This window comes from Felis catus, chromosome B3 (genome assembly GCF_018350175.1).
Source record: "Felis catus isolate Fca126 chromosome B3, F.catus_Fca126_mat1.0, whole genome shotgun sequence".
In the NCBI taxonomy this organism is placed as follows: Eukaryota; Metazoa; Chordata; class Mammalia; order Carnivora; family Felidae; genus Felis; species Felis catus.
The window spans coordinates 118739837-118759941 of NC_058373.1; the positions used below are offsets into that span (position 1 = coordinate 118739837).

At 50.7% G+C, this 20105-nt stretch overlaps 2 protein-coding genes and 1 long non-coding RNA gene across 8 annotated transcripts in view; 1 reads left to right on the forward strand and 2 right to left on the reverse strand.

Moving 5' to 3' along the window:
* Positions 1 to 997: 997 nt before the first annotated feature.
* On the reverse strand, positions 998 to 2867 carry PNMA1 (PNMA family member 1). The gene has a single exon (XM_003987811.5). It carries the CDS (start codon positions 2864 to 2866, stop codon positions 1805 to 1807), a length of 1062 nt encoding a protein of 353 aa, XP_003987860.1. The 5' UTR covers position 2867; the 3' UTR covers positions 998 to 1804.
* A 1488-nt stretch (positions 2868 to 4355) lies between these two features.
* Positions 4356 to 20105, reverse strand: part of MIDEAS (mitotic deacetylase associated SANT domain protein) — a 68011-nt gene continuing 52261 nt past the window's right edge. For 5 of the 6 annotated variants that reach the window (XM_023255821.2, XM_023255823.2, XM_023255822.2 and 2 more), the window contains 10 exons: positions 19255 to 19600; positions 17202 to 17268; positions 16596 to 16738; positions 16388 to 16491; positions 15785 to 15860; positions 15030 to 15118; positions 12300 to 12449; positions 10509 to 10721; positions 8393 to 8589; positions 4356 to 7994 (listed from right to left, as the gene is read on the reverse strand). In XM_023255821.2, the coding sequence (XP_023111589.1) occupies positions 7814 to 7994; positions 8393 to 8589; positions 10509 to 10721; positions 12300 to 12449; positions 15030 to 15118; positions 15785 to 15860; positions 16388 to 16491; positions 16596 to 16738; positions 17202 to 17268; positions 19255 to 19600 (1566 nt within the window). In that variant the 3' untranslated portion in view covers positions 4356 to 7813. The remainder of the gene's footprint in view (positions 7995 to 8392; positions 8590 to 10508; positions 10722 to 12299; positions 12450 to 15029; positions 15119 to 15784; positions 15861 to 16387; positions 16492 to 16595; positions 16739 to 17201; positions 17269 to 19254; positions 19601 to 20105) is intronic. The other variant, XM_023255826.2, reaches the window with a different exon arrangement.
* On the forward strand, positions 8477 to 18976 carry LOC123386143. The gene is made up of 2 exons (XR_006599785.1): positions 8477 to 8613; positions 14937 to 18976. It is a non-coding gene; the product is annotated as an uncharacterized LOC123386143 (long non-coding RNA).

Sequence of the window (20105 nt, forward strand, 5' to 3'; positions counted from 1 at the left end):
TGTGGAGAAACAGGATTGTATGGTTGGGGTGGGAGACTGCTGTAGTGTGTGTGTTTGTGTCTGTGTGTGTCTGTGTGTGTGTGCGTGTGCGCACGTGGTGGGAGGAGGGAGTGTGTTTATGAGAGTGTCAGGGGGAAGGTGAGAGTGAATGTGTACAGATAAGATTCTGAGAAGTGAGGGGGGCGTGTACCCGGTGCCATGCTGTCATGCCAATGGCGATGGAGAGGGAAGCTATGTGAGTTGGGGAGTAGAGGAATGAGGACATGTTTATTGGGGGAAGCAAAGACTTGCGTTATCTGTTGTTGAGAATCAAACATTTGGAGATGTGTGTGTTAAGCGTGTGAGGGTGGAACAGATGACATGAGTGTACAGAAAAATGTTTGTACACCAGTAGTAGCCTTTATAAATAAATTTTTACCTGATGATTGTCAAATAGGTTGGCTGTAATTTTAAAGCCTTGTTACTAGGGGAAAACCCCACTGAACTCTTATGCTCATGTAACCACTTCTAGATTTACTAGGATCTCAAGACACCTTTGGTCACTAAAGCTCTGAAGTCAAACATGTTTTTAAACTCTGTTTCCCTATTTGTACCCTCTTGATATCAAATGGCTGCTATAAATCTGAAACCTTCATTTTAAGCTGAGGAATTATTCCTCAGCAAAATAAACACCTTTAGCTGAAAAAGGACTTAGAAAGGGGAGAGAAAGCATTGCTAGATGACATCCTGAGCCCCATTTCAGGATTTTCTAACATTTTACAGTAAGTTAATATTTACGTAGGTCTTTTTAGCCTTCTAACACTTGCCTTGTAGAAAACATGCAAAAGTTGAAAATACCAAAAGGTTCTGCAATTTAAACTCGCATAGTATGACATGAAGTTTAAAGATAAAATCATTGAAGTCTGATTTTCTTAGCAGCATGGGGAAGTCTTCCTAAGAGAACACAGAGCTTAATTACACTTAAATTTTGTATATGTGTCAGAAAAACAAGACAATAGAATTTTTAAAATATTTTTATTCATATACATGTATTTTGATAACTTGAAATTTAGAACACTTAGAATCAGCATGAACAAGAACTACTATTCAATGACAGACTTGAAGTGGGGAACTAGATACTGTAACTGGTTCTTTATAACCTTCCCATGCAGTTTATATCTGTATCTTGTACAGAGAAAAATTGATTCACGCAGTTGTAGAATTGTTTCCTAACACCCCATTCCATAGTCTCAGAACACTTGTCAATTAAACTGATCCAGACGTTTCAAGATGAAAAATAAGAAATTTGCTTTGTATGGTTGAATAACTAGTAGTATCTAATTAAGTCACATTTCTTTCCATTAATATAAATTAGGAACAATTTACTGTAAACACAGAACTATTCACGATATTAGTAATAACGGCTCATATTTTTACTGAACACTTTTTGTGTTTGCCAGGTCCTGCGCTAAACATCAGAACATGCAATTTCACACTTAATTACCTCAATGGGAAGTGTCACAAATTCACATGTTTTACAACTCATGATTGCCACAACGACAGCTTGCACTGAGCACTGGTGCACAAGTCTTTACCTGGCATTGCAGCTAGGTACGACTCACTTATAGTAAGTAGCTCAGGGTGCTCATTTGCACGATTGTACTAATGTTACATGAATACCCAGGCCTGCTGCCTCCCTGATCTCAAACCCCCTCCCCCCCAGCACATGGCTAAGTCCTTACTACTAAGAGACACCTGTAAGATAGCATGGAGACAAGGAAAGCAGCTGTGATCTAGATCTGCAGTACAGCCTGTTTCCTGGGCCTCAGAAGTGCCCCTCCAGGCCTAACTGCAGGAGGGCGGCCTCAGCCTCCTCCTCCTCCTCCTTGGCCTCCTCCTCTCGGATCTGCACCAGCAACTGGAAGAGGTTAGGGGCAGGCCCTTCCGCAGCCCCCGTCAGCCACAGCTGCCTTCGGATGGCCCCGCTGTGGTTGGCCCCGGCAATAACCTGCTCCAGGCGGGCCTGGTTCACGTTATCTTTATCTATAGCCCCCTTCTCCACCACCTTCTGCAGAAGAGGCTCCAGTCGAATGACATATGCAGATAACTTTTCTCCCGGGTTCTGGTAAGTGTTCAGAAATCTGACCTGCGCATCCCTAGAGCTCTCGACGCTCCCAAACACCTGCTCAAGGGCCTTCAGGCATTCAGCAGTGGTTATTGCAGGGTTGTTAGTCTTGAGGATGCGGATGACATCAGCGGCAGGGCCTCTAAGACTCTCCATCAACCGCCGCCTCTTTTCTACATCAGACACCTGCCACTCCTCTATGACCTCATTAGTGTGTTCCAGCCAGGGATCAAAGGTCTCCTCCCCCGGCCCCGGGATGTCCCTCCCAGAGAACAGCGTCAGCTTCTTGTACCATATGGACTCAACAAGAGGCTGAATAACATTATCCAAAATATAGTTTAGCATCTCTGCCGGCATATCTGGGCCTGGGGCCGGAGCAGGGTTCTGAAACCCAAGGACGCGGGCAACATCTTGCACGGTCCACCCCTCTCTCGCCAGGAAGAGGTGCAGCCTTTCTAAAAATTCAGCATCGGAAGTCGGGGGTTTAAAGACCACTTTCCAGACCCCTCCTTTACCCGGCATCTCCCTGGGGATCGCGGCGTAATCGACAGCGCCAGTGAGCTCTAACAAGGCTGCTTTTGCATTCTCTTCCCTCCAAAACATTCTCCCAAGTACTCGATAGGGAACCTGGGGCATCGCAGCCTGGAGGGTCTCTTCGATTTCAGCCTCATCACAGTTCACTGGGATCCCCCAGACCAGCAGGGCTCTCTGGGAGTTCACATCCATCCCCCTGCACCAGTCTTCCAACAGTGTCATCGCCATTTTCCCAACTGTCAAGGGCCCCAACTCTACAAATAAGGATTAGACTGTGGCTCCCTGTGCTCTGGGACTTAGGACAGCAGCAGACACTCCCCCCAATATGCCCGAGGGAGGCAAGCTTCACGCGATCACAATTAACAAATGACACCAGAGTCCTCCTCTTGTCCTTTCGCTGCCCCGCAAAGTCAGTCCTTCGGCTGGTTCTCCGAGCGAAGCCTCTGGGATGCTCTGGCAGTCAGTCACGCGTCCGCCGCCATCTTGCGTCTCCGGTCGGGGTCTGCAGCCCGCGTCTCCCACCCGCAGGCAGGGTGTCGTGTCGCAGCGCAGAAGGCGAGGAGCGACGGCGGGTGGCGAAGCCTGGAGCCGCGGGGCTGAAGAGGCGCCGGGGTGTGGTCGCGGGGCGTGGCCGCTTCCTCTCGGCAGCTGGGGCGTCGGGCACCCGCTGCTTGCTCCCGCTGTTGATCCGGCGTTCGCGGTCGGAGCCCGGCCTTCAGCTGGGCGAGGAGCGGCTGCTCTGCAGACGAGGGCTGCGCAGTCCCCGAAGGAAGAGATTGTTCTGAGGTCGCGGCGGCGGCGGCGGCGGCGGCGGGGCCAGTCCGCAAGTGGCTTCTTTGCAGACCTAGTGATGGCTCCAGGCGGCGAGGTGGCCGAGGAACGACGCCACGGGCAGCGGAGGCGCCAGGAGGACGGAGAAGCGAGACAAGGGCCGGCAGGAGTGGCGGAGCGCCGGCTGCGGCGGGCTGCGGCGGTGTGGCGCAGCTCCGCGGCCAGGTCCTGGGATCCGCAGCCAGCGAAGGCGTTACTGCCGCAGTGGGGAGCGGGGCAGGCCCAGTGAGCTGCTTCCGCCCCGCCCCCGTGGCGGAGCGTAACCATGGCAACGGTGGCCTTGACTACCTGAGTTGCTCGAGTTCCCGTGGTTCTCGGGGTCGAGCGGTTGCCAAGGGGCTAGCGAGGGTCTCCAGGCGTTATTTTGATGGCGCATTTCCTTTTTCACGTTTTCCGGATTTTTTTTTTTTTCTAACAAAGCACCGTGTTTAAAAGGTAATACAATTCTGGAGTGAAGTTAAAGTGATATTGTTGAAAATGCATCCGTCAAGGCAAACTTGGCCTACCGCTGCATAGGAAAATACCATCTTTAGCCCCGCGACTTCCCTGTGCCACCTGATGGATGGCATTCTGCACCCTCCATACTTTAGGTCAATGAAACTAACACGTTGGAAGTGTGCCGTGTACATATTTTTGTGTGAGACGCTGAGTTGAGACTTTTTCTTGTCTAAAGTTATGTAAAAAGATCTGTGTCTATTCAGTCATCTTTGCAAACAGGCAAACACGAGCGTGTTATTTTTCCTCTCCCGGCATCACTGACAAAGACCTGATGAAAAGAGAATCCTTGTGGTTCCAAATGTCAAGTAATACACTGCAAGCAAAACAAGGCCTACTTAGTCGATCCCAGATGGTGAAAATCTCCCCAAAAGAACACAGCCTTCAACTCTGAATTTTTAAAACCTTATTTAATAAAAGGTTTAAAGATACAGAAGAACATTCAAAAGTAAATAAGTTACATAGGTACATTACAATCACATCCGCAAGATTTACTTTAGTGTGTTATTTTTTTTTTTTATAAAAAGCACACAAAAAATAAAATCTTCAGTCTGGTCTATCACAACTGTACAGCAAAAGAGGTAATATATATATATATATATATATATACACACTATTTTAATATGTAACAGTCTTTAAAAAAGGGTGCCACAGGCAGCAAACACACAAAAGGCAGTGTCTGATGTTTTTTCCCCAAAATAAAAGGAATATACTTATTTATATGCTATTAAAATATCTGTACAATAATTACAGACTGTCAAGGCTGTTCCTGTGCTGTCCCCTCCAAACAAGGCCTTCAACTTAGAGACAAACAAGGAAAAGGTGAAACAGCTGCAAACTGTTAGAGGCAAATATTAACACAGCAAAATAGGGGGAGGACATACAATTGTTTTATAAAAATATGCATACTTCCTGTAAACCTAAGGAGTTAGGCTTGCTAGTCTGGTAATAAATACCGCTCGAAAAAAGAGAGCCCCAGAGAAAATATATTTAAACAGCTGAGGCTTGAGTATGTGTTGTATTCCTCCTTCATCTTAACATCTGGCACATGAGAAGAAAGAGGTTAGGTCACTGAGGCAGTTAAATATAGGGGATTTCTTTTAGACATAAGCAGCACACGACCTCTGTGCCAGGGGTGGAGGTGGGGAGGCAGAAGGGATGAGGGTGTACCTTAGCTGTGAGGGGGGCTGCTGAAGGCATGGAGGCCAGTGCTCTGAAGCACAGACTCCGTGGGTGGGTAAGAGACCTCAGAAACGGTCTGGAACACAGGCACTAGGTTAATTTCATGCCCTTAGCGAAGTGTAGATGGAGACTGGAAGATGGATATGTGAAATGGTGTGGGGAGGGCATAATAAAGCTGGAGGTGTTTGTCATTTAACTTCTTAAACAGCTCTGAACAGAAGAAAAAAGAAAAACAAGACGAGCCTAATGTGTTCACAGGGAGAAAGCACCATAAAGGATATACCTATCCCAGCTCCTATGGCTGCACCTACTTTATTGGCAGGTCACTTGGAACAATTGCATCTGCCCTCTAAACATTTTAACTTTCACCTTATATTCTAGATATAAATCCATCCTGGAGCATGAACGCTTCTAAAATACAGGGTCTGGTGGAATTAATACAGAGGTACCACCTTGATTTTCTCCACCAACATTTCACCTAGTCTGATTTCTATGAGCTTAGAAGAGGAGAATCACTCTAAACGAAGGAGGTTCCTGTTACCATGTGTCCACAGAGGGGCCTGAAACTAAATTATATTTAAATAGAAAAAACCTTGGGAAACATAAGTAGCACTTTGGGGCAAAGCTGCGAAGGCACTCTTATTACATAAGTGATTTAGCAGACAGCCTAAATTTGCTACCCTTCTATTTCTGGAGGGTATACCAGATTTCTGCGATCTTGGGACATTGAGTTTGTAGAAGCCTTTGGAGGAAACTAACTGGGAAGTTGAAGATCTATGTAGCGGTCCTGGAGTCTGGCGGGGAGAAAGATGTTGCTCCCATATCTGGGGTCTTGAAGAACCATATTAATGCATAAATCAATGCTGAAAAACACCAGTTAGTGCATAGTTTAGAAACAAAACTCCCTCCCCACTCTTAGCTACCAACATGGCGCCTTTAGGCTATCTTGTAAGGAGAGTAGTAGAATTTTTGGCTCCTTCTAACATGCTGACCTGCATTCTTGCAACATACTTGCATTCACTTAGAACTTCTAACACAACTAAACTTGAGTAGCAAGATCAGAAAAATAACTCAGCCCTCTATGGGACTGGCAAGGGAGGCCTCTGGAACCTTCTAGCACTTCACTTCAGTGACTCCATGCCAAATATGGCTTCTTCAAACTAGAAACAGAACTAGAATTCTGGCTTCCAGTCAATCCCCTCAGGCAATCTGAAAATACAGCCAGAGAAGAGGTAGCAATAAGAACTGCCTTTGATCTCCCTTGCTCCTGCTGGTCTTTGTGTGGCTTTGGTGACACCTTCCACCTTTCCACCCTCTTTCAGTGCTACTAATCACTCCTACTGGCAACAGCTTCCAGAGCAATGAGGTGAGGGACCTTAGGGTCTTAGGAATGGGGGGGGGGGGGGGGCGGATGCCAAGAAGGTGCCTTATTTTGGGATAAATGCACTTGGGCCTCTGGAAAGCAAGAGGCCCCTGGTCCCTGAGAGGATGTTAAAAATTAAATATTAAGAATAAATAAATAGCTCCCAAATGACACAAGTCGAGGAATGAAGGCTCCTGTCCAATCTGGTTAGGAGACCTCCCCCTCCCAGGGAAGGATCCAGAAATCTCCAGCATGTAGGACCGGGGGCTGGGCAGTGGATATCCACGCTAGACCAGGTGGGATGGGGTGAGGAAGCAGCTGCCAAGGGCAGGACATACGCAGGCAAGGAACCTGCGGCAAGAGGGAACAGGCTGGGCCCAGGATAAGCCCCCTTAGCAGCCTTCGGGGACCAAAAGTGTTTGGCAAAAAGGTGGGAAGCAGGAAGAGCCAGGGCTTATCAAAAGTTCTCTCCAGCCCAACCCTACAACTTCCACCCTCTGCACAGTTCCCTTCCTTCCAACAGACTGAGAGCTTGAGACCCAACACTGGCCCCTTCCCCAAATATCTGAGAAAACTTCAGAGCCCTAGCAGGCCGCTAGCAAGCAGCAAAGGGACAGGTACCTGTCCTCTGCCCTATAGGCATTCTGGTAGCTTTCCTCCCATAGGTGGTGGCCTGAGGACAGGGTCACCGGAGCAGCTTAGGCCTGGACATTGTCGTGTAGGGGACAGCACAGGTACCAGGCTGAGCTCCTTCTCGGAGACGGCCACCACAATCCCTCCAGGGGAGTTCCTCTTTTCGGGGCTTGGGGCAGGGCCTGTGCAGCCTTTGAGGTCCTCTGGGGGGGGGGGGGCGGGGAATAATGCTGCAAGGAGGGTGAGCTTGTGCTTGCTTGGCTCTCCATGGTGACCGAGGGGGAGCAGGGGGAACCAGGAGGACCGGAAGAGGCTGCGCGGCAGCAGCGGTCCCAGCGTGGGAGGCAGCAGTGGCGGCGCTGGAGCCCGTGTCCGGAGGGGCAGCCCCAGCCAGCAGGGGCCTTCGCAGTGCAGTTGGAGGAACGCGCAAGGACTACTTCCGACAGACAGAATGCAAAGAGAACTGGATCCTGCAGCCTAGACGACTGCTCCTGGGGCCTTTATAAATAAAAGAGCCGTTTATTTTATTGTCTTGTTCTTCAGAGAAAAGTCCACGTGATCTCTCCTCTCTCCCTCTGGAGGTTCCAGGGTGCTCGCAGGAGCTTGGGCAGGCTGGTGCAGGGAGGGCCGGGGGTCCAGGGCGAGGGGCGGGCCCCTGAGCCCCGGCGGCGTCAGCCCCTCTCACCCGCGCCGCTCTCCTCGCGCAGCGCGGGCTGGTGCGGAGAGGCGGCGGCTGCGGTTGCCGCGGCGGCGGCGGCCTCCTTCTCCTTCTGCCTCAGGGCGGCAGCCTTCTTCTCCTGTTCTGCGTGGCTCTTCATGTGGGCGCTGCGGCTCTTCACCTTGTAAAACACCCTGCAGCCGGGCAGGAGGGGCTCCAGTAAGAGGGCCGTCCCCACCCCCCCACCCCCCGACCACCAGACCAGAGAGCGTGCGTGCGGGTGCGCGTGTGTCTGGGCAGTGTGCGTGTGCGCGCCCGTGCATGGGTGCGTCTGTGTGGCGGGCGGGTCCCCGGCCCCGCCTGACTGGCTTGGGCCACACGGCCCGCTCCACCCTCCACCTAGGGAACTGAAGGGTTCCGGATCCAGTGCTGTCACCCCCTCCTCTAAGAGCTGCCAAGTGACGTCACTGCCCTAGAAACCCTCGGAGCCAATCAGATGACAACGCGAAAGCTCCCCTGGAAAGCACACTTCCTGGCCCCCAGCCGTGGCCACCCTGCTGGGTCCCCGGGGAGGCAGGGCCTAGCATCTTACCTGCCACACTTTTTACAAGGGAAAGTGTTCTCCTGATTCTGGGTCTTGTTAAATGTCTCCGGTTTTTTCTTCTTCTCCGAGAAAGGTAGTGCCCTCCGTGACTTCCCTGCCCCCTCTCTTGGCTTCTCTGAGGCTTGGCCACCAGCAGAGCCAGGGGCGTTAGACTCATGGCTTCGGAGGATGAGGATGTCATTGGCCTGGAGAGGATCAAACAAGGAGAGGTGAGAGATCTGGGGAAGAGAGGTTCCTGAATTCTGGCATCTCAGGAACACAGGGCTCTTAAAGGTCAGATGCTCCTGCCAAACGGTCCTCTAGAATCTGCTGGAATCCTTTCAGTGACAAGGTACTCACTGCTTTTTGCCAGCCCATTTGGGTCTTTGGCCAACTTTTTTTTTTTTTTAATGTTTATTTATTTTTGAGAGAGAGAGAGAGAGACAGCACAAGCTGGGGAGGGGCAGAGAGAGGGAGACACGGAACCTGAAGCAGACTCCAGGCTCTGAGCTGTCAGCACAGAGCCAGATGCACAGCTCAGACTCAAGAGCCACGAGATCATAACCGGACCCAAAGTCAGACACTGAACCAACTGAGCCACCCAGGCGCCCCTGGCCAACTGTATCTTTACAAAGCTGTTGGGACAGTAATCCTGTGGGACAGCCCAAGCTGCCAGAAGACGTCTCCATGCATCTATCTGAAGGGGGTCTTGGTGTCTCAATTAATGTTTTCACGTCTTCAGTCATTTAGTCCATCCATTCATGCCTTAATTCCATAAATCAGATTCAAATCCATGTGACGGTGCCATATGCTGGGGATACAGAGGGGACAGACAGGAGCCCCTGCTCTCAGGGAGCTTGAAATCTAGTGAAAGGGACAGACAGCATGAGTCACCACGAGAAATGCCAAGCAGATGATGGAGAGTGGAGGACACCTGGAACAGACCTGGAGAGCTGCTTGGGAGGAATCACAGGCCTTGGGTTAGGGGAGCCTCAGATGGCCGCTAGGAGTCATAAGTACGTGCATGGGGTTGACCCTCCTAGGGAAGTATTCCCAAAAGTCAGCAGGACTTGATGAAGCTTGCGCATAGAGCACAGCTCTGGGAGAAAGAGCACAGCCCAGGCTCAGAAGGGAGCAAACAGTCTGGAGTCTTCCTGCAAGCCTAAGTGTACAACACACAAAAAAATTTGTAAGGCTCTCATAGTAATCCCTACTCTCTTTGGGGGGACATCTCCCTGACAAGGAACACCTCTGGTGGTATGTCTTGTTTCTTGGTCTATGATATGGTGGACAGAGGACTTCACTACGAGGACTGCAGGCAGGAACTCAGGCAAGTCACATATCATCTCTGAACTCAGTTGCGTCTATCTTTGAGGTAGGGGTTAACACTTTATGGGGTTATTGTGAGGAATTAATGAGATACTGGAAAGGAAGGCACTTTGCAGAGAACCTATGAGAGGGGCCATTGTTATTATTCTCATTGTTTCAGCCCTTTTTTTTTTTTTTAAGTTTATTTATTTTGAGAGAGAGAGAGAGAGAATGCAAGTGGGGGAAAGGGAAAGAGAGAGAATCCCAAGCAGTCTCCACACCAACAGCACAGAGCCCAATAAGGGGCTGGAACTCACGAACCACTAGATCATGACCTGAGCCAAAGCTTAACCGACTGAGCCACCCAGACCCCAATGTTTCAGCTCATTCTTGTTAGATATTCTTGTCAGGGACACCGCTCTCTTATGGAGAGCCTGCCACAGCTACAACTCATAGATGCTTCTGCCACGTCCCACACACCTTTTGGGTTTTCACAAAGCCTTCTTCTTCAGTCTCAGGTACAGAAGCAGTATAGTATAAAAACTTAATAGCAGAATTTTGGAGTCAGGCTGCCTACCAGCTGTCTTATCTAGGGGCCTCCATCTCCTCATCTGTAAAATGGGAATGATGACAGTACCTACCACATAGGGTTACGAGGATTAAATAAGTTAAAAACATAAGGTACTTAGTACATTTCCTGCCATTATGGCGATGATCATCATCACCATGTTCCTGTTCTGCCCTCCCTCCCTCACCCCCAGGCCCAGCTCCAGCCCTCCTCCTGGCCCTGGGCTCCCCTAGTGGAGGTCACACTTACCGACTCATTGGCCTGTAGTGTCTGTGTGGCTTTGACAGCCGCTGCCCTCCGGCTTCGCTCTCGCCCCTCTTCCTGCTCTCCCTTCTCCTGGATCTCTGGCACTTCCTCCTCCCCCTCCTTCCTGGGCTCCTTCGCTTCTCTCTTGGGCTCCAGCCTCTCTTCACTTGGAGACTCTCTTCTGGGAAGAGGCATCCTTGGGAACTTCTGGGAAGTCTATGGGGGATAAGAATGAGGGCAGTGAGCCTGGAGCTCTAGTTACACAGCCATACTGCTCCGATTCTGACCCAGCCGGGGACGACTAGTCCCTGCTCATCCTGCTTGCCTGGCCTGGCCCAGCCAGCCTCCTGCACTACATAATTCTATCTCCTCCCCCAGATAGTCGGCCTGGGAAAGAAGAGGGAGTCTTGAGCCCTGAAAGCCCTCAGGAAGAGACTGAGCACTTGAGATTGAGCTCGGGGCAGGAAGGGAGCATGCCAGTCCAAGAGACAGACACATCCTTCGGGAAGGTGGTCTGGAGGAGCAGACAGCAGCCTTAGCTCCAGTTCTAAACTGTCTTTGTAATGCTTCTGGGAACTCCACCCACTTCCCCGTCTGTAAAAGAGGGACCAAACCACTCCCTGTCTTCATGCAGCATGTCAGCAAGTATGGAGTTATAACCCCAACATGATGTTAGATGGGTATGTGGACACAGAATTAAATAGCATTCTCTTTTCTATCCTGATTACGTCAAACAAAGTTTTGAGTTAGGTCTAAATGTGTCTTTTATACTTCTCCGGACTTTATTATTATTTTTTAGAGATTTTTTTGAAACTTCTGCTTGTCTCTATTTAATGCTTCCCTAATAATTTTTCCTGTGATTCAGATTTTTTTTTAATATTTATTTTTGAGAGCGAGAGAGAGACAGAGCGCAAGCAGGAGAGGGGCAGAGAGAGAGGGAGACACAGAATCCAAAGCAGGTTCCAGGCTCCGAGCTGTCAGCACAGAGCCCGACGTGGGGTTTGAACTCACAAACCACGAGATCACAACCTGAGCTTAAACTGGATGCTTCACCGACTGAGCCATCCAGGTGACCCTTAAAGATTTTATTTTTAAGTAATCTCTACACTGAACGTGGGGCTCGAACTCACGAGCTCAAGATCAAGAGTCGCACACTCCCCAGAATAAGCCCCCAGACTTAATTAACCAAAGGTCAGGTCTGAGACTCAGAGCCCTGGCAGGTAACAGTATCTACCTGGAATTTAACAACACTGACGCTCATATATATTTACTTTTGTTAGTGCCTTCTATGGCAAACAGTACTGGTTTTCTGTTTATGATTGGGACGTAACATTTACCTTCTGAGTAAAAACTGAGTTGACTTAAAGAAAAATATGAAGTAGTAGCCCAGGTGGTATGTGGATGTCGTAGAAACAGTAACGTTGACATGTGGTAGGATGCAGAGATAACACATTCATGATGGTTGTACAAGAATGCCTCAAGTTTGGGCGACAGTATTAGAGGTGTGCTATGAGGAGACAGGAGGTCAGTGCTCATGCAGATATTGTGGGAAAATTCCCCAATGTTCTGCATCAACACAATGTATTATTACCTTGACGCTGACAGACAGACAGGGGGACCTAAAGGGCTAGGTCCAGTGCCCAGGACATCAGCTCCTTGGGGCTGTCAGGGACACTGCCTTGCTCTCTTTACCCTCCAGGGGCTTCCAGAGAGCTTGGCCCCAGGCTCTCAACTCAGCCCTCGGCCCCAGACACAGTCAGGACTCTAAGCAGCTGAGGCTAGGAAGGGAGTCACCTTAATATCCACTTCAACCTCTTCCTGGGCCGACTTCTCGTCACTTGTATCCACATCCCCGAAGGTTAGCGTCCCGTTGCGACCAATTTTCACCTGCTTCTTGTAGGTGTAGTAGAATTCCACGCATTGGGCCACGGTCTTGGTCTGGATCTGATTTGAAGCCAAAACTGAGGTCAGAGTTCCTGGCTCAGCTCATCTGCCTGGAGATTCTCCAGCCTTTCCCATCCATGCATGTCCCCTCCTCCCCAAATGCTAAACCCAAGAAACCCAAGAAATACAAGCATTTCTCCAATGCCTTCTCTGAACAAACCACTGACTAATTCAATTAAACAACACTTCAGCACTATTAGGAAGGGGGAAAAAAAGCCAAAAAGGACCACATGGAGCCATTGGGGAGATGTGAATAGGGACTGCATATTAGAGAAGATTATTAGTTTAAATTTCTTGGGTATGATAATAGTATTATGGTTTTGCAAGAATATATAACCTTGTTTTTAAGAGATATTTGGATCAAGTCTGTAACATACCTTTAAAAAAAATTGTTTTTAAGAGAGCATGAGCAGGGGAGAGGGGTATAGGGAAAGGGGGGGGGTGGCGAGAGAGAATCTCAAGCAGGCGTCATGCTGAGCACAGAGCCCAACATGGGTCTCAATCCAAGATTCTGGGATCATGACCTGAGCCGAAATCAAGAGTTTGTCACTTGGGGCACCCTGGTGGCTCAATGGATTAAGCATTTGACTCGTGGTTTTGGCTCAGGTCATGATCTCACAGTTCATGGATTCGAGCCCCCCATCAGGTTCTGCACTGGCAATGCAGAACGTGCTTGGGATTCTGTCTCTCTCTCTCCCTCTCTCTCTGCCCCTTCCCTGCTCTCGCTCTCTCAAAATAAATAAATAAACATTAAAAAAAAAAAAAAAGAGTTGGATGCTCAACCGACCGAGCCACCCAGGGACCGCTTGTAACTTACTTTTAATGACTAGTTAAAACACAGAGAAATGAAATAAGCGTGTATATAAATTTAAGTATAGACAGAGAAAGAGGGAAAGCAAGTGTGACCAATGTTAACAATTGGTAAATCTAAATGAGGAATGCGTGGGTGTTTACTGTACTACGCTTTCAATTTTTCTGTAAGTTTCAAATTTTTCAAAGTAAACAGTTAAGGGTGAAAAAGTCTGGACACCATCCCCATTCAGAGCCAGCCCAGACCCGGCAACACAGACTCCCTTCATCAATCTGGGCAACACTGTCATTCCTCCCAGGGAACAGCAACTGACAAGTGAGGATAGAAGAATGTTAAAGTGTCCTAAATCAGAGAGGCACTCAAGGGAGACTAACAAGAAAGCTCTGGAAAAACCTGAAAAGGAAGCAGAAGGCCTAAGTCTCACTCCTAACTCTGCCACTCAATGACTGTGTGACCTCAGGCAAGTCTCTTCACGAGTAAGATGACTTCCAAGGGCCTCCCAAGATCTGAAATCCTAGCACTCCCGTTTCACAAATCCATCTGGCTACTGGGTTTAGTTTCCGGACAGATTTCCCCCACACAGAGGCTCTTTGCTCTGACTCTGCCCTTTCTCCCCCAGGCTCCCAGACTGCTCTGCCAACTGCTGGGCTGCAGTGGGAGCTGGGAAGTCTGTCTACAGAGCCCAAGGGGTCAGTGAGTTCTCTGCGCCTGAGGAGAAAACAGATACGCTGTATCTCACAGGAATGGCCAAGTCACAGATTTACTAATTAGATCCTGTTTACACTTGCGTTGTCAATTCTCTCTGATCATCTGTGTGACTAACAGTCTGTTCTTTTCATTAAGGCGTTAGGGGCACCACAGTGAATTTCACAGGCGGGTACTTCGCAGAAATATTGCCCAATCAGGGAATGGAATGTTACTGAAACCCAGCAAATGACTGTCCTCACAACAGGGCCCTTGTAGAAGAATTCATCCGCACTTTGCCCAGTCCCCAGAGCTGTCCTGACACAATCTACAATTCCAGGAGGAAAGAGCACATTCTTGGAAACCCCATTCCCTCGGTGGTCTGTACAGCTGAGATTTTATGAAGACAGGGCTGCTGGAAAGATGCAGGTCCTTGGATTAGCAAAACAATCTTCTCCCAGAAGAACATGGGGAGAGGCAAGATAAATTCAATCTAGGAAAAGCCAACTTGGCCTCCTCTGCTCGGTCAGCTGAGTTACTGGAAGGAAGCCCTGGGTCTGACAGGAAGAAGGCAGTGGGCCCCCCCCCCCCCCCCCCCCCCCCCCGCCAGCCCGGTCTGTTATACAGTCACTTGTTGGCTCTCAGTTCCCCTCATCTTAGGGTGACCTCTCCTCTACATACTGATTGTGGCTTTTGAAGTACTCCAGCCCCCTGGGAAATGGCTCACCTCAGTCTGCAGCCTTCCTTCTCTTCCTGTTCTGCCTCAGGCAAGTCACTCTCTGAAGTCTGACACCACTGGGTCTGCCCACTCAGGCCTCCTTCTGAGACCACCCCCCCCACTCCCACCCCCACCCCCAGCATGGCCATACTACCTTAACATGAGGGAAGAAGGCTCGGAACCAAGGGGAGGAAAGGCCCAATCTTCTCCCCTTGTTTTGTTTAGAAAATTCTCTCCGACAATACTTAGTGGCATTAACCTATTTTTTTTTCAGAGAGACTGCAGGGCCACCACCGGCAGAGGGAGCCCCAAATCACACAGCCGGCCCCTGGCTGCCTCTTGCGCCTGAAACAGAGCCCCAGCTCACCAGCTGCTGCACCAGGAAGAAATCCTTCTTATAGATGGCAATGCCCTTGTTGAACAGCTTCCTCTCAGCCATCTTCCACTGGTCAGAACCTGTAAGGCAAAGCGGGAGCCAGAGTTAGTGAGGTGGATGGGACTGTGAGTGACCAGCAGAAAAGTGTGAAGTCATCTGTCCACGGTCTCTGCAGCCATTCAGAGCTGGATCCATATTTCTGCTTCCGCCACTTACTAGCCTCTGAGCCTCAATCACCTCACTTGGGAACTGGGACCTGGTCACACAAGCCACCTCACCAATTGTGGTGCAGACTCAAGGAGATAATGCACGGGGAACCCTTGCTGCTCTGCCTGGCACACACAAGAGGTACCACTCAACAGGGATCGGTGGCTGCTGTGATTATGCCATTTGGTCACTGTCCCTTTAAAAGCACAGTGCCCAGGATGGGACATGGCACTCCAGGGGTTGTCTAAGTTCCAAGCACCGGATGCCAATTGGGATGGCACTCCCCAGATTCCTGTCCCTTGCACCTTGCCATGGACTTTTTTGCCTGCATGGGCTCCCACCTGCCCACGCCTTTCTCTCTGCCCCTTCAGGGCACAGGAAGCCCCTTGAGAACCACCCCATCTTTGGTGTCAGTTCTTTCACTCTGGCTCTTGGCTTATCTGCCCCCGACCTCCTCACCCCCATCCAGGGCTGTGACTCAGCACCAAGCTGGGCCCCGCTGATGCTGGAGACCTTGAGGCTCCAGGTCCCAGGCTCACCTGTGTAGTGATAAGTTGCCAGTGGGTGGTTATGGGGCCGCAGGGGCTTCTTCAGTAGCAGCTTATTCAGCGTTTCCTGAAGGGGAAGTGAGGAAAAGGTCAGTGCCCTGCAGGGGTCTCAGTGGTAGGCTGAGCCTCCTAGGTGCCAGGCACAATTCAGAAGGCCTCTTCAACCCTCTGAGTAGTAAGGTGGGCATTTATTTTTACCCTGCGTAACCACTGAGGGGCAAGAGGTTTGGCAGGATGGTGAGATCACGGAGGGTGGAGCTGCTCAGGAACCAGGCCAAGGGCCTCTTAAGAGAGAACATGTGGCCCCCAGGACAGACAGCCAGAGGTGGAGAAAGGCCTCAGCGACAGCCTTTCTGAGGGCGGGGACCCACTGACCCAGAATCAGGGACTAGGGTAGACAAGAGGACCCTGTGCAGCAAAGTCTGGAGTTTGGAACTACGACTACCTTCGGTGGAGTCCCTACAACCCCCAACCTGGTCAGACCCTCCTGCCTGCCTCCAATCAGTAGGCCAGCAGCCCTGGCTCCTGGGCAGCAGACATGGATCCACGCGAGCCTCCCTCAGGGTCCCTCCCCCACCAGGGCCATCATCTCACCAGGATGTCTCCCCTGGACTCATGCAGACAGTGCAGGGCCAGCTCCTGGTTGGTGCCAGCTCCAGGGAAAATACTGGAGCAGGCGGCTGTCAACAGGTCTTCCACTGGAGCAAGCGTGGGAGGGGAGGAGAAGAAATCTCGTTCAGGGCCGAACCCACCCACCTGTCCAACAGCCCACCTTCACTTGCTGGTGCAGGCCCCCTCTCACCTTGCCTCTGCTTCTCCCGGCTGCTCTCTAGGTCCTCCCACGGCTGCCACACCAAGTCGGCCTTGTGGGGGTCTGCAGCTGCCAGAGCACGATCCCTTAAGGAGGGGATTTCCGCTTGGAACCGGGAGCCCACGTTGATCCGTCTGCAGGGGTGGAAAGGGCAGGGAGTGAGGCCTCACCTCGCGGGCACAGGGAATCTTTCTCTCTGGGATGGGAGAAGATGCAGGGGGTAGTCCGCAGACGCTGAGCACAGCAAGACCTCAACGGAGTGTAAGGAATTTGGCTTCCGTGAGAACACCCTGGCAAACGGGACCTGGTAGTGCCAGAAAGACAAGGCCCAGAGGTTGGAAAGGGGAGAAGCTTCAAGTTTACAGATAGGGAAAGAGTCTCTTGGACTGCCCTGCCGATACTCAGAGGCAAATTCAAACCGAGCTGGTCCTTTCCTTTAGGGTGGGGACAGTAAAGCCCAGAGCCAGTTGCAGAATCTCAGAGGCTGTTCAGCCCTCTGTGGGCCCCACACAACCCTCCTCTTCCTCACAGGGCCTGCGTGCACTGGACCCCATCGGCCACCCTCGTACCATAGGCCAGAGGAAGGGCTGCACTTACGGCTCGATGCTCACTGGGGTGGCCTCCCCCATCACAGAGAGGACAGGTGGGGTGACTTCAGCGCTATCTATGGGACAAAAGGCACATCGGTGAACGGCACCCTCCTGACTTCAGCAAGCTGCCCCTCCCCCACCCCACCCTACATGGCTGCTCTGTTTGCACAAGAGCCATGGCAGTGACTCACAGAGACTCGTACTTGGAAATCAGGCACGGTGAATCCTGGCTCCTCAGCCTGCAACTGTGACGACTAACTGTGACTTTGCCAAGCACGTGGGTGCTTCTGTTTTCACACCTGCTGCAAGGGGCTATTACTACCTACCTCCTAGGGTTAATGCGAGGACTGAATGAAATCATGCACAAAGCCTCGCCCTCAATAAATATTAGCTACTACTACTACTACTACTACCACCACCCAAAGCTGGGCCCCTGCCCCAGGAGCTCCCATACTACAGAATTAGCTCCAACATTAAACTATGCTTGCTCTAGTAAAGAAGCTGAAACGTTTGGCACACTAGCAAGGCAGTGAAGGAGAACCCTGTTTATATCTCCTCACTTCCATGCTGGATTCTCTGCCTCAGTTTCTCCTGAACTAATCTTAGTGCCCCACATGGAGGCACTCCCTTGCTCCAAAAACCTTTGCTGACCTCCCCCCCTTTGCAACTTGCAACTCCTCAGCTCGGCTCACTCATGCAGCTCCCCTTTCATCTATGCCTCCCACCACCCCCTTGCCCGGACCCTGGAACCTAGCTGACTGCTTACTCATGGCTCCTCGCTCTTCCTGCACGGTCCTACCTCCAGGCCTTTCCACCACTCATTCCGGTGCCGAGTGTGCCCTCCCCACCTCCTTCCTAGTTCAAGCTCTTAGCTCTAGCCCCACCCTCTCCTGGAGGCTTTCTCACCACCCCAGGCTAGTAGGCTCTGCAGGCTTTGGAGGTTAGGGTCTCCCTCACTCACTGGCTGTTGATCCCACTGTGCCCAGAACCTCTGCTTTTCTGTCTCCCAGGTTTCCATGTCAACTCCCCAATGACCCTGTACTCTCTTTAGAACTGACAGACCGGTGCTGTCCCATACACTACTGGAGCCTTCACAGGACCCAGTTCAATGCTTTACGCCCAGGTACTCGATAAATGCTCATGGATGGACAGGCCTCTCTTTGTTGCCAGTCTGGTCTCTACAGTGATTTCTTCCTGCGCAACCCAGGCACGGAGAGAAGCTTGGAAGGTACGTGGGAGGGTGGAATGGAAGGCCAGCCAGCCAGCCCAGAGTGAGCCATTTCTCACCCACAGACACCAGGGGGCACCAGAGAGCTAGGGCATGGGAGGTCAGGGTCAAAGGGTAATCTAGTGATGGGAGGCTTCACCCTTGTTCTACTACCTCTGGAGGTGTTTACTCCCACTTAATCCTCCACCACACTGCGAGATAAGATTATCCCATTTTTCAAAGGAAATGGATCTTTTTGTGGAGTGGCCCACATTTTTCAACAGTTCACCACCCGGGCCAGCCAAAATGTCTGCTTTTGGCCAAAACAACTATTTAAGAGCCCCAGGAGGCAGGATCTACCACATAATATTAAGAGCAAACATGATGCGTCAGGCATGGTGTTTTAAGTGCTTTACGTTTGTTGCTGCCTCTGAACCTCACCACAACCCCGTGAGTTGGCTATCAGGTTGAACATAGGAAACTGCTATTTGTGGATCCAGAAATAGATTAAATTGGCAATTTCACCAACAACCAAGTACTACTAATATCCTCAATTAAATACTAAAGAAACTGAAGCCCAGAGAGTTTCAATGACTTGCACAGGGAACATAACAGTAAATTGTAGAATTGGGATTTGAACCCAAGCAATTGGGCTGATACCCCCTACCCCATCCCTGCCTGTTCTTGAACCAGGACAACCACCTTTTCTCTCTCAGAGAAGAGACAGTAGAGCCCCCTTTCCCAGTGTTCCAGCCCAATCCCCAGCAGCCTTATCGTCAGAGTCTCGTTCCTGCCCATTGCCCTCCCTCCCCACATTCCCTGCCCCCATGGCCCCTGAGGGTGGGTCACTCACTAGACCGGAGCAGGGTGCGATGGGCACTCTTTGGCGTGATGGGAGGAGGGGCTGGGATGCTGCTGGTTGACATGATGGCATTGAAATAGAGGCCGGAGCCTTCCCGCACAGGACTGAGGATTGGGGGAGGGGTGTAGGGGGGTAGCTCAAAACTCCGCTCAGAGGGGTGGTCAGCTAGGCGGACAGGAGAGCGCAGGTGGCTCTGGTATGGGGTGATGTTGGAGTAGACGGGAGGGGCAATGAAAGTGCCCGCCTTGGTAGGGATGATCAGGGGCTCAGGCCGTGGCCGCTGCTTTGGTTTCCGCACTGAAGGTTCCCCTTCCAACTTGACATTCATGTCATCAGTCTGGAGAAGGAAACAGAACCAAGATAGCTCAGGCTCTTATGTGCTGGGAAAACTGAAGTCTTGACCACTGCTGGTCAGTCTCACCTTTCGAACTTAGCCTGCCCACCACACCCACCAACGCAAGCCTGGGACAGGGAACGGGTCCAAAAACCCTTCTTACTGTCTCCACTAGAGCAGGGGTCAGCAAGCTGTTTCTGTAAAGGGACAGATAATAAATGTAGGCTTTGTGGGCTGCACCCAGTCTCTGTTACATATTCTTCTTCTCCTCTTCCCCACTCTTTTTAAATAATCCTTTTAAAATGTTAAAAAAAAAAAAAAAGATACAAGGTAAAATCTATTCTTACATCTGGATATGGCCCACAGGCCATAGTTCCCAATACCTAATGCGAAGTATGCTATTGGACAGAGAACTGTAGTCGTTAAGGGCCCAGGCTCTGCAGCTAGATTGCTTAGAATGGGCTCTACCCCCTTTACTTATCACTTAAAATGTCTTAACTTCTCTGTG